This window comes from Oncorhynchus mykiss, chromosome 12 (assembly GCF_057628025.1).
Source record: "Oncorhynchus mykiss isolate SJ-2025 chromosome 12, ASM5762802v1, whole genome shotgun sequence".
Classification (NCBI taxonomy): Eukaryota; Metazoa; Chordata; class Actinopteri; order Salmoniformes; family Salmonidae; genus Oncorhynchus; species Oncorhynchus mykiss.
In genome coordinates this window covers 36763775-36779682 of record NC_143033.1, presented here as the reverse complement: position 1 = coordinate 36779682, position 15908 = coordinate 36763775, and the positions used below count along the sequence as shown (strand labels likewise).

Below are 15908 nucleotides of genomic sequence, written 5' to 3'. Positions count from 1 at the left end.
GGTTGTCCATTTTGATGACAAAGTGGAGCCTGGAGAATAAAGAACTGATTGATTAGGATACGGGGGCCAATCTCGGGTGAAGAAGCATAGTAAGATGATCAGAACCTGATAAGCTTCTATGTTGTATACCGCAGTCATCATATTAGGGATATCTAGGTGAAATGTCCAACGTTTTTCTAAAAATTGGGGCTTGCTTACTTAGGGAAATCCATGAAATATGAATTTGTCTTAAAACCAGGACATGTTACTTTCACTTTTTCTTTCCTTCGTTACAGGTTATGATAATCTATCGTCTGAGGCTGCAGCAATATCCTTCGATTTAAGGACTGTACCTGAAATAATACAAGATTACCGGTGAAGTGCAACCAGTGGAACGGAAGAAGAATTCCTCAATACAGGCAGACTGTCAGAACATAATTTCCAACAGTTATCTATGTGGGACTGATACCAGTGTGGAAGAGCACTTTAAAGGACTTGGGGAATGATTACCTTGCCAATAGGATGATTGAATATTGTCTTGCAGACAATTGTTATTTTTTGTGTGTGTGAGTTTCCTCCTAATACAGGATGTGGTAGGAATCGGGACATCATCACTACACCTGTTAATACTTATTTTCTATAACTTTTTGGAAATCAATTTCTTATTGTAACAGCAAGTACCGTGTGCCCTTTGTGTTTTATAGAAATGCAAGGTGTTTAATGTGAATGATTTTAAGCTTACTGCTAATGTTTTTTATACTGTCTATTTGTTCATGTTTTTTAATTGTTTTCTAAAAATACATTATTTTTAAAATGTTCTCAAGGGGAGTGTATGAATATGTTGAAGATATGTTGAAGATAAATACACAATGCAGAGACAGAGGACGAGAGGTCAAAAGGACAAGAAGTCAATAGAGTAATAAAGATTAAGGGAAATAGTGTTTTTTCTGTAATAGGGAATTATTGATCAATGGTTCAGAGACATAAGAGGAACATGTCTTCTGAAATAGTATACTTGTCATTTGTCCATTGGCTAGTTTTATTGCAAGGGATTCTAATTGGTCAACCACAGGCTAGGGCTGGGTTATAAAACTACATACGGTCCCTTTGTTCTTGGGAGATAATCACAGGAGAGATCCACTGGAGAGAGCATCCCTGAGGACAGGGGAGAATGACCATCTACCTCCCTGTATGATTTGTCCTCTTCAAATAAACCGATTTTCCTCCCCCTGATTTGCATTGGGGTCTGTGTTATTAAAGAATAACATAAATTGCTAACATTCATTATCTCTCTCTCTACCAATGTGTCTCCCCTGTCATGTCTACTCAACCACTTGCCAGCCAGCACCTAAACTCATTTATCTTTCCCTCTTCACGAGTGAGAAGCTCCTTGAATTCAATTTTGATGAGCATCCGGGCATTGATCTGGGCGTAGTGAGGGCCGATCCAAGCAGCAGTCCTGCCAAAGATACGGCCATTGATCTCTACATGTCAGAATCCACAAAATAACGCTTCCGAATGGTTCTCCATCGACATTCTACTGGACAGGAAGTAGATCTAATTGCTGGAGGAGTATACATTGCTTACAGAGTTTCTCCAAGCTACAGGTAATTGGAAGAAAGAGTCAAAACCTTCTGAACCAGTTCAAAGGCTTTAGCAGTTTAATGTTACACTGTAAAAAGGGCTCTAAAGTGGAACAAAATGTTTTGCTGTGTGACTAAGAGTTTTTTGGGGGAGCACTGTGCGACTAGGAAAAACCCCCAGATAATAATTGTTTTAATGATAAGGCTACACTCTAACGTTGTTTCCAAGTGCACTAAACAAAAAAAGCAAGTGCAGATTCGATAACGCCATAGTTGCACCATTACTACAGCAAAAACAGCTTGCTTGAAGCCCAACCAGTTCAAAAGATCTGACCCATATTACCTGCGCAGCATTTCTATCTTCCTATAGTGGCTCGCTGGGACTGCAGCTGACATTCATAAACCATGTCGTGGGATGTTCTAAAACTACTCGCGAGTCATTCATGTTTTGTTTACTCTTTGTTCAGTCATGTTACTTCATTGGCAAGCTAACAACCTGGTAACTTTACCAGCATATCCAAACATCCAAGAAAGGAAAAGGGATGATAATCCTGTGTGGCTCAGCTTGTAGAGCAATGCCAGGGTTGTGGCTTCAATTCCCACATGGGATCAGTATGAAAATGTATATACGTAAATTGCTATGGATAAGATGGTCTCCTAAATTGTAATTGGATAGCTTCTTCAGGATATCATTGATCATAGCATTTTTTGTGTATACACAATATGTACAGTATGTATGTGTATATATACAGTACCAGTCTGCAGCAGAGGTAACTCTGGGTCTTCCTTTCCTGTGGTGGTCCTCATGAGAGCCAGTTTCATCATTTCAAAGTTCTTGACATTTTCCAGATTGACTGACCTTCATGTTTTAAAGTAATGATGGACTGTCATTTGTCTTTGCTTATTTGAGCTGTTCTTGCCATAATATGGACCAAATAGGGCTATCTTCTGTATACGACCCCTACCTTGTCACAACACAACTGATTGGCTCAAACACATAAGAAAAACATTCCACAAATTAACTTTTAACATGGCACACCTGTCAATTGAAATGCATTCCAGGTGACTACCTCATGAAGCTGGTTGAGAGAATGCCAAGAGTGTGCAAAGCTGTCATCAAGGCAAAAAGTGGCTACATTGAAGAATCTCAAATATAAAATATATTTGGATTTGTTTAACACTTGATTCCATAGTTTACAATGTAGAACATAGTAAAAATAAAGAAAAACCCTGTAATGAGTCAGTGTGTCCAAACATTTCACTCGTTCAATACTGTATATATATATATATATATTTTTTTTTTACAAAGCATAGCTTTATTGTGCATAAGTCAATAGAACTTGGAGATACACAGAGAGTAGCCACCCAGTCTAAGGGCTTGCGGGTGCTGCATCAGCGATCTTCTTGGCTGCTGTATTGGCTGTCTTATGGACTTTCTAATTGTGCTTCTTGGAGAAACGCATGTTCTTCATGAACTTAGTTACGACCCCTTTCATGGACTCATAGAGTTTTGATCTGGGCTTCAAGATCCCATTCCTGTGGGCCATACGGGACTTGTGGGTGGTGTGATTCTTTGCCATTTCTGTTCTGTGGCTCTGCCACACATACGAGATGACAACCGGAAGAAAGCAATGATCATAGCAATGAATGAATGACAGATTTCTTGAATGTTGTCAGGACAAACCTGACATTTTAAAGAGACAGTGTACAATTTTAAATGTAATGCATCTCAGTAGGAACATTTTGCTTTTACACATTGTAGAAACCTAATACTCCTCAAATGACTTTGGAATTTCAATAACAGGGATTTGTATCAAGATATTTTAATAAACTCTTTGCAGTGTTACATATTAGTTTAAAAAGTGGCTACAATTCATAAAGGCCAAATATAGGCTGTATCTCAATCAATTGAAAAAAATGTTATTTTATGGTGCTCCTACATTCCATGTGGTGCTCGTAATTAAAACAAGATTGGGAGCACCAGTGCTACTGATGAAAAATGTTGATTTAGTGCCTTGGCCATGTGTTTCGCACCATCATAACAGATTTTATCTTGTGTTTTTATCCTTATCCAGAAATGAGAATTAAAATTGTCTGAGGATGGTGCTAGACCATCTGAAATAAAAAATGAAATGCTTTAAATAAAGGTTAAATCAAGGTCATGTGACGTGATTGCGCACAACACAGTGCTCTAGATTGGGAAGGGTGGCTGGGGAGATGTATTTCTAAAAAACATGCAACAATTTCAAAGATTTTACTGAGTTACAGTTAATATCATACAATTTAAATATATTCATTCGGCCCTAATCTATGGATTTCACATGACTGGGAATACAGATATGCATCTATTGGTCACAGATACTTTTAAAAAAAAGATAGGGGCGTGGATCAGAAAACCAGTCAGTATCTGGTGTGACCACCATTTGCCTCAGGCAGCACGACATATCTCCTTTGCATAGAGTTGATCAGGTTGTTGATTGTGGCCTGTGGAATATTGTCCCACTTCTCTTCAATGGCTGTGTGAAGTTGCTGGATATTGGTGGGAACTGGAACACAAAGTCAAACACGTTGATCAAGAGCATCCGAAAACATGCTCAATGGGTGACAGATCTGGTGAGTATGCAGGCTATGGAGGAACTGGGACAGCTTTCCAGAAATTGTGTACAGATCTGTGCGACATGGGGCTGTGCATTATCATGCAGACACATGAGGTGATGGTGGCAGATGAATGGCACGACTATGGGTCTCAGGATCTCATCACGGTATCTCTGTGCACTCAAATAGCCATTGATAAAATGCAATTTTGTTCATTGTCCGTATCGTATGCCTGCCCATACCATAACCCCACCACCAGCATTGGGCACTCTGTTCAGAACGTTGACATCAGCAAACCGCTCACCCACACGTAACCAAACAAGCTGTCAGCCATCTGACCGGTACAGTTGAAACCGGGATTCATCCATGAAGAGCACACTTCTCCAGCGTGCAAGTACCCATTAAAGGTGAGCATTTGCACACTGAAGTTGGTTACGAAGCCGAACTGCAGTCAAGTCAAGGCCCTGGAGAAGACAACGAGCACGCAGATGGGCTTCCATGAGACGGTTTGTGAAATTTTGTGCAGAAATTCTTTGATTGTTCAAACCCACAGTTTCATCAGCTGCCCAGGTGGCTGGTCTCAGATGATCCCGCAGGTGAAGAAGTTGGATGTGGAGGTCCTGGGCTGGCGTGGTTACACATGGTCTGCGATTGTGAGGCTGATTGGACGTAGTGCCAAATTCTTGAAAACAACGTTGGAGGTAGCTTATTGTAGAGAAACTAACATTAAATTACCTGGCGACAGCTCTGGTGGACATTCTTACAGTCAGCATGCCAATTGCACGCTCCCTCAAAAATGTTGGCATTTCGGGCATTGTGTTGTGTAACAAAACTGCACATTTTAGGGTGGCCTTTTATTGTACCCAGCACAAGCACCCGTGCTGTTTAATCAGCTTCTTGATATGCCACACCTGTCAGGTGGATGGATTATCTTGGCAAAGGAGAAAAACTCACTAACAGGGATGTAAACAAATGTGTGCACAATATTTTAGAGAAATAATATTTTTGTGTGTATGAAACAATTCTGGGATCTTTTATTTCAGCTCAAGAAACGTGGGACCAACACTTTACATGTTGCTTTTGTATTTTTTTCAGCACAAAATGGTTGACATTGGTAGTATGCATGGGGCTGGAGCAGGGCTTCCCATACTCGGCCCTCGGGACCCTAAAGGGAGCACATTTAATTTTTTTCCCAAACACCACACATCTGATTCAAAGCTTGATGATTAGTTAATTATTTGAATCAGCTGTGTAGTGCAAGGGCAAAAAATAAAATGTGCACCCCTTGGGGTCCCAAGGACCGAGTTTGGAAAACCCTGGGTTAGTAAATCATTTCACAGGCAATAATCCAAATCACACCCTCACTCTCGCTGAGCGACACACCATGGCTTAGGGAAATGCCCTGTAATCTTCAGCCAGCCCAAATGCACCAGCACAAACTAAACTGTACAGTAGGTCCTCTGCCCACGACGGGAGCAATTTTTCCATCATTTTATAATAGCAACCCAGTGACATGCCACAGCAATTCCCCATCAGTTTTTTGTTGTTGAATGTTGTTTGATTATAAATGCATAGAACATGAGAAAGGTGATGCATGGTGTTATAGCTGTGTGTGAGTTTGTGTAAGTATGTAAGTACAGTATGTATCTACAATATGTGTGTGCATCAGGAGGAACTATTCAAAGAGAAATGTATTTTACCGTAGCTCTTTGAAGGGCTCGGCCCTGACGTGTGGCGTCTCCACAGAGTTGCTGAACACGGCTCCCTCGGCACCTGCAATCACAGAACCACAACATTAGCCAGGAGACCTGGGTGGATAAATTGAGGCAACATCTCAAGACATCAGTCAGGAAGTTAAAGCTTGGTCACAAATTAGTCTTCCAAATGGACAATGACCCCAAGCATGGTCAATTGGTCAAACAGTTATATTTCTGTTTCATCAGACCAGAGGACATTTCTCCAAAAAGTACGATCTTTGTCCCCATCTGCAAACCGTAGTCTGGATTTTTTATGGCGGTTTTGGAGCAGTGGCTTCTTCCTTGCTGAGCGGCCTTTCAGGTTATGTCGATATAGGACTCGTTTTACTGTCAATATAGATACTTTTGTATCTGTTTCCTCTTTGCACTTTTCACAGCACAGTACATTAATCTCTAGGAGACAGAACGTGCCTCCTTCCTGAGCGGAATGACGGCAGCGTGGTCCCATGGTGTTTATACTTGCGTACTATTGTTTGTAAAGCAACAAAATGTGTGAAAGGTCAAGTTGTGTGAATACTTTCTGAAGACTGTACATCAGAACAGAAGAGCTCCTCCTAGAACAGATCGTTAAGCACAGAGTTATCTTTCCACATGGGCGAGGGAGCGCTTCTCTTTGCATATTTACCCTCGCTGCTTTCAGAGCGAAAAGCTGAGAGCTGTAATTTAAGAACAACCCTAAAGTAATAACGGCCCTGTAAATTTTCTCAAGTACTCTGGTACTCCACCATCATCCCTTTCCTATAATTGAAATAACCCTTTTTTTCTAGGTGTTTTTTTGTCCCTACGGTGACTCAACGAACTTTGAAATAACATTTAGTTGAGACCTTTGATCCACTAGCCTGATTCTGCTTACTGTGATGCAGCACCCTAACCTTAGGTTTTATTCAATAGCACAGGGTGGGACTACAGTAGCTCAGAGCCAAAGTTAACTGTGTGGAGTAGGTGAGACTTGTTGGACATGGCGGCCCATATAGATCTGTGGCTTCAGAGATTATGTCCATTGATTTGGCATCACAGTGTGGTATTGAGCGACTGGCCGATGGCTTGCAGAGTGGGGAGGTCTGTCAGGAGGAATGGGCCGAAATTCACGCAACTTATTGTGGAAAGCTTGTGGAAGGCTACCTGAAACGTTTGACCCAAGTTAAACAATTTAAGGGCAATGCTACCAAATACTAATTGAGTGTATGTAACTTCTGACCCACTGGGAATGTGATGAAATAAATAATTCTCTCTACTATTATTCTGACATATCACATTCTTAAAATAAAATGGTGATCCTAACTGACTTAAGACAGGAAATGTTTACTAGGATTAAATGTCAGGAATTGTGAAAAACTGAGTTTAAATGTATTTGGCTAAGGTGTATGTAAACTTCGACTTCAACTGTATTTGTAATTGTGTTTTAGATAATTGTCTTGCTGAAAGGTGAATTAATCTTCTATTGTCTGTTGGAAAGCTGAACCCAGTTTTCGTCAAGGATTTTGTCAATGCTTAGCTATATACTGTTTATTTTATCCTAAAAATCTCCCTAGCCCTTGCCGATGACAAACAATATGATGTAGCCACCACGTGCTTGGAAATATGAAGAGTGATAGTCAGTGATGTGTTGTCTTGGGTTTGCCCAAAAACAACTCCTTCTATTCAGGACAAAAAGTTAATTTCTTTGCCACATTTACTGCAGTATTACTTTAGTGCCTTATTCAAAAAAGGATGCATGTTTTGGAATATTTTTATTCTGTACCGGCTTCCTTCTTTTCACTCTGTTAGCATTAAGTAACTATAGTACAATGTTGTTGATCCATCTTCCGTTATCTCCTATCACAGCCATTTATCTTTGTAACTGTTTTAAAATCACCATTGGCCTTATGGTGAAATCCCTGAGCGGTTTTCTTCCTCTCCGGCAACTGAGTTAGAAAGTGCGCCTGTTTCTTTGTAGTGACTGAGTGTATTGATACACCATCCAAAGTGTAAATAATAAATGCTCCATGCTCGAAGGGATGTTCAATGTCTGCTTTTTTGATAACCCAACTACCAATAGGTGCCCTTCTTTTCAACCATTGGAAAACCTCCCTGGTCATTGTGGTTGAATCTGTGCTTGACATTCACTGCTCGACTGAGGGACTTTACAGATAATTGTATGTGTGGGGTATGTTAAACACTAGTATTGCACACAGAGTGAGTCCATGCAGCTTGTAGTGTGACTTGCTTAGCAAATGTTTACTCCTGAACTTATTGAGGCTTGTCATAACAAAACGGTTGAATACTCTTTTTGACTCAAAACATTTCAGCTTTCCATTTTTAATTAATTTGGAAACATTTATAAAAACTTAATGCCAGTTTTACATTTCGGGGTATTGTGTGTAGATCAGTCACACAAAATCTACATGTTATCAATTTTAAATTTAGACTGTAACACAACAAAATATGGAAAAAGTCAAGGGGTGTGAGTACTTTCTGAAGGCACTGTATATGTATTGGCAGCAGCACGGCAGCGTTGGTCCTCCTCTTCGGCGCAGGATTGGCAGGGGGTCTGCTCTGCGTTGGGTTTGAAGAGCTTAGCTCGGTGGGGGAAGTTTAATCCATTCTTTTACTTTGACAGCTTTGCTTCTGGGAGTCACATCTCCTCAGCAGGGGTGAAAGGAATGGCTATGAGACTGTCACTGGACTTCTGTGTTGTAATGTATATGGATGAGACGTAAAACAACTCCACTTTTAGGGGGTTTAGAGACCACCTGTTGTAAATTCAATTGATTCGACAAGATTTGGAAAGGCACACACCTGTCTATATAAGGTCCCACAGTTGACATTGCATGTCAAAGCAAAAACCAAGCCATGAGGTCGAAGGAATTGTCCGTAGAGCTCCGAGACAGGATTGTGTCGAGGAACAGATCTGGGGAAGAGCTGGCTGCCTTACAGCTGGCCGCCCGGCCAAACTGAGCAATCGGGGGAGAAGGGCCTTGGCCAGGGAGTTGACACAGAACCCAATGGTCACTCTGACAGAGCTCCAGAGTTCCTCTGTGGAGATGGGAGAACATTCCAGAAGGATAACCATCTCTGCAGCACTCCACTAATCAGGAATTTACAGTAGAGTGGCCAGACGGAAGCCACTCCTCAGTAAAAGTCACGTCAGCCTTCTTGGAGTTTGCCAAAAGGCATCTAAAAGACTCTCAGACCATGAGAAACAAGATTCTCTAGTCTGATGAAACCAAAATTGAAGTCTTTGGCCTCAATGCCAAGCATCACGTCTGGACGAAACCTGGCACCATCCCTACGATGAAGCATGGTGGTGGCAGCATCATGCTGTCGGGATGTTTTTCAGCGGCATGGACTGGAAGACTGGTTAGGATCGAGGGAAAGACTAATGGAACAAAGTACAGAGTTCCTTGATGAAAACCTGCTCCAGAGCGCTCAGGACCTCAGACTGGGGCGAAGGTTCACCTTCCAACAGGACAACAACACTAAGCACACAGCCAAGACAATGCAAGGGTGGATTCGGGACAAGTCTCTGAATGTCCTTGAGTTGCCCAGCCAGAGCCCAGACTTGAACCCTATAGAACATCTCTGGAGAGACTTGAAAATAGCTGTGCAGCGACACTCCCCATCAAACCTGACAGAGCTTGAGAGGATCTGTAGTGAAGAATGGAAGAAACTCCCCAAATACAGGTGTGCCAAGCTTTTAGCATCATACCCAAGAAGACTCAAAACGCTGTAAATGCTGCCAAAGGTGCTTCAACAATGTACTGAGTAAAGGGTCCTAATGCTTTTTAAAATGTGTATTAAATTTGCAAACATTTCTAAAAACGTGTTTCGTCATTATGGGGTATTGTGTGTACATTGATGAAGGGAAAAAAATGATTTAATCCATTTTAGAATAAGGCTGTGATGTAACAAAATGTGTGAAAAGTCAAGGGGCCTGAATACTTTCCGAATGCACATTGTGTGAACTCCCACAGGGATGAGGGTTCATTAAGAGATAATACAAAGGAGCCAGACCCTCATCAGACCATTCATATGCATAGATAGTTTAATCTCTTACCACAGTTATACACCGAGTACGTTTACATGCACACTAGTAATTCGATATTGAACTGATTATGGCATTAGGCTGGTTATTTATTTTGTCACACATTACACTGCGTATCTTAATCAGCTTAAGGTCAAAATCGAGGTAAGTACACACTGATTAAAAGACCTGGGGCCTCATTTATAAACTATGGCTATGTACAAAATATACCCCAATTTTGCATGCACCAGATTTCACGCAAAAGTTGGCATTTATTTAAATGTTTCTTGATGTGAGAATGTGCTCACCTCCCTGGAAACGTTAGTGGTTGAAATGTTGTATTGCCAGCTGGCAAGTAAGTATTTTGTGAAAATGGGGGATATGATGAAAAGCTTATTCTTAAAAGATTTCTGATAGGAAAACATATTAACACAAATGTAACCATTTGCCATTAGTGAGAAGATCAAGAATCTGTGTGTTTTATATTTAGAGTCTAAAATAATTAGTCATAGGAATTTCGTAACCATTGCAGAATATATTCCTCACCTTTTCTGGCCGTGATGGGTTCATATTCCCAATGGAGACATACAACAAATTACCATGCAAATCTCTCATTTAATTGGACCTAGTAGCCTAGTAAATAGATAGGCTATATGTATTTCAAGTTTTTCAATATCATAGGCAGCGCGGTTTATAATATGGATATACAGTCGAATTTAACTGCTAATCTTTTACATTGAAGTAGCCTACAGTATGTATCAAGTTTCAAGTTTTATTGTCATGTGCACAAGTAGCCTACAGTGAAATTCGGGTTTCTTCGGGTGAAAGAGAGTCGGACCAAAATGCAGCGTGGTATTATTGAAACATGTTTAATGAATACGAAAAAACTAACATTACAAAAACAGCAAACATAACATGAAAACCTATACAGCCTATCTGGTGCACGCAAACAAACACAGAGACAGGAACAATCACCCACGAAACACTCAAAGAATATGGCTGCCTAAATATGGTTCCCAATCAGAGACAACGATAATCACCTGCCTCTGATTGAGAACCAATTCAGACAGCCATAGACTTAGCTAGAGAACCCCACTAAACCACAATCCCAATACCTACGAAAACCCCAAGACAAAACACACCACATAAATAAACCCATGTCACACCCTGGCCTGACCAAAATAATAAAGAAAACACAAAATATAAAGACCAGGGAGTGACAGAAATACCTTTCTTGCTTGCTCTTTCCCAACAATGCAGTAATGAATACCAGTAGTACTATAAAACATAAATTACAAAGTCAAGTAGAACAAAAACACACAAGAAATACAACTGTAACTACATTTTTTTAGTAGCCTGCCCTACAATGTTTCAAAATTCAAAAGCAGTCCATCATATTTAGGTTGGGGGAAAAGTTGATATAAAACATTGTTGAATTGAAAACATTCTGATTACAGGTCCCTGACAACCTTCAATGCCATACAACTCTCCTTCCGTTGCCTCAAATTGCTCTTAAATACAAGTAAAACTAAATACATGCTCTTCAACCGATCGCTGCCTGCACCTGCCCGCCTGTCCAACATCACTACTCTGGACGGCTCTGACTTAGAATACGTGGACAACTACAAATACCTAGGTGTCTGGTTAGACTGTAAACCCTCCTTCCAGACCCACATCAAACATCTCCAATCCAAAGTTAAATCTAGAATTGGCTTCCTATTTCGCAACAAAGCATCCTTCACTCATGCTGCCAAACATACCCTTGTAAAACTGACCATCCTACTAATCCTCGACTTCAGCGATGTCATTTACAAAATAGCCTCCAATACCCTACTCAACAAATTGGATGCAGTCTATCACAGTGCAATCCGTTTTGACACCAAAGCCCCATATACTACCCACCATTGCGACCTGTACGCTCTCGTTGGCTGGCCTTCGCTTCATACTCGTCGCCAAACCCACTGGCTCCATGTCATCTACAAGACCCTGCTAGGTAAAGTCCCCCCTTATCTCAGCTCGCTGGTCACCTTAGCATCACCCACCTGTAGCACGCACTCCAGCAGGTATATCTCTCTGGTCACCCCCAAAACCAATTCTTTCTTTGGCCGCCTCTCCTTCCAGTTCTCTGCTGCCAATGACTGGGACGAACTACAAAATCTCTGAAACTGGAAACACTTATCTCCCTCACTAGCTTTAAGCATCAACTGTCAGAGCAGCTCACAGATTACTGCACCTGTACATAGCCCACCTATAATTTAGCCCAAACAACTACCTCTTTCCCTACTGTATTTATTTATTTTATTTATTTATTTGGCTCCTTTGCACCCCATTATTTTTATTTCTACTTTGCACATTCTTCCACTGCAAATCTACCATTCCAGTGTTTTACTTGCTATATTGTATTTACTTTGCCACCATGGCCTTTTTTTGCCTTTACCTCCCTTATCTCATCTCATTTGCTCACATCGTATATAGACTTGTATATACTGTATTACTGACTGTATGTTTGTTTTACTCCATGTGTAACTCTGTGTCGTTGTATGTGTCGAACTGCTTTGCTTCATCTTGGCCAGGTCGCAATTGTAAATGAGAACTTGTTCTCAACTTGCCTACCTGGTTAAATAAAGGTGAAATTTACAAAAATAAATAAAATGTGCCATTGTTTTCCCGTTCAGAAACTGACACAGTCCTTTTCCAGGTACAGCATAAATTACTGCTAAAGATTAAAACATTCTGCCAACAAAGCAAATAGACCAGTAGTGTATGTTAAATATTTGACAGTATGGGTAGGCTACAGCATTGCTGTGCGATAAGAGCACAACATCATTGTCTATTTAATCTCAGAGCCTATACCAACACAGGACATATAAACCCAATAAACTATTGATAAACTAAATATTGAACAAAGATTAATCTTTTGCGTGCCGTGGTCTAATCACAATAGTTCAGAATTATACAGCAAATAAATGGCGTTACTGTCACCATAAAAGGTGAATGGAGGCGTTTTTCATGCTGAGTTTTCAGGCTCGTTCACGCATGCACCGTTTTACGACAGTTCTGATTGAAAACGGGAAACGTGTATGTATGGATTTCGCCAAGTTTATAATTCTCAATATTTTTGTACAGTATATGCGCCGATTTTTAAGAAATGGCGCATCCAAAAATTTACGCAACGGTTATAAATGAGGCCCCAGATTTTCTGAGCAATCTTTCCAACTATTGGACATGTAAATGCCTTAATCAGCGTTGATCTGCGCATGTGCTAGCACGAGCAGGCGGGCTTCCAACTTTTGCGCAAGTGAGTTCGGAAAAACTGAAAGTATGCATCTTTGAAATAGTTTTCACATACAACCTTTAAATGTCCAAACTCAGAATAAAATATTCTTCATTTTAAACGTAGAAATCGAGTCTGCCGCATGAGCATGCTTTTGCGGCACAGTCGATAGCGCGCCGGACCTCCGGCTCGAAGGCCTGTTTCATTACAGTTCGATTTAAATGTTTACATGCTTTGCAAGAACGATTTCCCTAATAATCCCACATGGGCACATCTAAAATCAGGCTACCTGATTGGGTTTTGATAAATGCGGAAAATCGGCAACCAAAATAAACGTTTCAAAACATCGATCATGTTTTTTTTTAAACCCAGGGTCGTTACACTACTCCCTCCATTCAAAGAGCGCGTCCTCGCGCTAGCTTGCGACGTCTTACAGGAATGCGCTCACCAGCCAAGCACACGCACTGTCCGATCACTTCCGACACCAGTGTAATGAAACAGGAGGGAGCAGGTCCCGAACCCTTCCGGCGCGCTATCGACTGCATGCTCATGTGGCAGACTCGATTTCCGTGCTTATAAACCCAGGGTCGTTACAGAACTATCACTAAATATTTACAATAATTGTAATGTATTGTGTGCCTGTAACTTAATGTAGACTACAGCACATGCATATACCAACAGACTAATGAGACTACACTCAGAAAAAAAGGGTTCCAAAAGAGTTCTACTGTCTATAGGAGAAAACTTTTGGTTGCAGGTAGAACTATTTTGGGTTGATGTAGAACCTTCTGAAGAAAGGGTTCTACCTGAAACTTAAATGGTTCTACCTGGAACCAAAAATGTTTTTTCAAAGTGTTCTATGGGGACAGCCAAACAACCTTTTCAGGTTCTAGATAGCACCTTTTTTTCTAAGAGTGTATAGCGGATAGGAGACATCCCACAGTCCCCAACCCCAAATAGCCTGTCACAAGTAACCCACCGACTTACAGAGCAGAAAATAAAACGTTCATACATATTTCTACACTGTAGCCACGAGCCCTTCAAGTAATTATCTAGGCCTCACAGCCAAAACATTGCCCTTTGCTCAAATGGTATGGAAAATAGTTGTGATGCAGCTTTTATGGCGAGATATTTCACTTTATGGTGTCTCCTACGGTAAGCGACTATTATATTATGGAGAGAAAGGTGGTCAATACAGTGCCAGCTTAGCGGTAACAAATGTAACAAATTTCACAATTACTTTTTTGTGTATAAATGCTGACAGAGAAAAACTCAGCCCCCCGCCTGACAGCCGAGATTGACATTGATCGGTGAGATACACAAACCATTCAAACTTGCCAACCATATCCATGAAGAGTAATAGAGGCTGTCCATATGTAATGTTATGTTCAGAGAATACATGGCGAGGGTGTGTGATGAGCTGTCAAGACAGCAGCATGTCAGAATACTGTACAGTCAAAGCCAGTTTTGGGGAGGGATTTACAGATGATGGGCCTCTTTTGGCACAAAAAAAAATCACACTTCAGTTGAGTACAGTCTGTTGAAGTTTGTTTCAGTAGGTGTATTCATACAGTTAAGAGGGATTCAACCAACAATATAACCCAGCATGGTTTTGGCAAAATGCATAACACGGCATTAACACATTGAGTTAGAACCTGTATAATCTGTACTAAACGGCCAGTGCTGTATAGCAAAAAACACAACATCAGTTCCCCATTCTGACACAGTAGGGCCCAGACAGCCTTCTCTCAAACGCTACTACCAGCCAGCTAGCCACAGTCCATAGATGAAAATAATAGATGATCAAAGCCCCTGGGAGAGAAATGATTAAAGCGACTCATTGTGGACATACAGACTGCAGCTGTAGTCAGATCAAGACCAGGAAACAAAATCACTGTGGGAAGATAAAGGCTGCCTTTAGCCTTTGGCTGTATGCACAGTGTGTGGCTGAGTCTGTGGTGCCATTCAGCCTAACTGACAGATCAGTACTTTTAGTTTGGAGAAAGGACTGTAGCAGTACAGTATGTGCCTTTTTGGTATTATGCATACCACACAGTGTCTATAATGTCTTCACTTTCACACCTTAATTAGAGAGCAAGTTAATGTGATGCAGTCCTAATATGGACACTGTAATAGTGCATTTTGATATTCCCCATATGCAGCATACTGCATAGTTGGGTATCTGGTAACACAATGGGGTTCAACATAGGGAGCAGTGCTGGATAGGATCAAAGCTTAGTTGTACTGCGTATGGCCTTAAATCAATAGCCAGCCTATGAGATTCAATCGACCAATATCTTCTCACTTGTATTTACACATCACCTTATGAACTTTAGTCGACTTTCATACATAGGCAACCACACACGTACAAATTTTATTATCTGTTATTATCTGTGCATAGTAATTTTAATAACTCTACCTACATGCACATATTACCTCAATTACCTCGACACCGGTACCCCAGCACATTGACTATGTACCGGTACCCCCTGTATATAGCCCCGCTGTTGTTTCAGTGTTTACTGCTGCTCTTTAATTATTTGTTATTCTTATCTCATACTTTTAAAAAAAAAGGTATTTTCTTAAAACTGCATTGTTGGTTAAGGGCTTGTAAATAAGCATTTCACTGTAAGGTCTACTACACCTGTTGTATTCGGCGCATGTAACAAATACAATTTGATTTGATGTGTGCACAAGCGTGCTTACACACACACGCT

General features: G+C 40.8%; 1 protein-coding gene across 4 annotated transcripts in view; it reads right to left on the bottom strand.

Moving 5' to 3' along the window:
- The window catches only part of LOC110537515 (delta-sarcoglycan), a 345704-nt gene that overhangs the window by 27112 nt on the left and 302684 nt on the right, over nt 1-15908 (bottom strand). For 3 of the 4 annotated variants that reach the window (XM_021623618.3, XM_090192384.1, XM_021623616.3), the window contains exon 6: nt 5858-5930. In XM_021623618.3, the coding sequence (XP_021479293.1) occupies nt 5858-5930 (73 nt within the window). Of the gene's footprint in view, nt 1-2855; nt 4109-5857; nt 5931-15908 lie in introns of those variants that run through there. The other variant, XM_090192385.1, reaches the window with a different exon arrangement.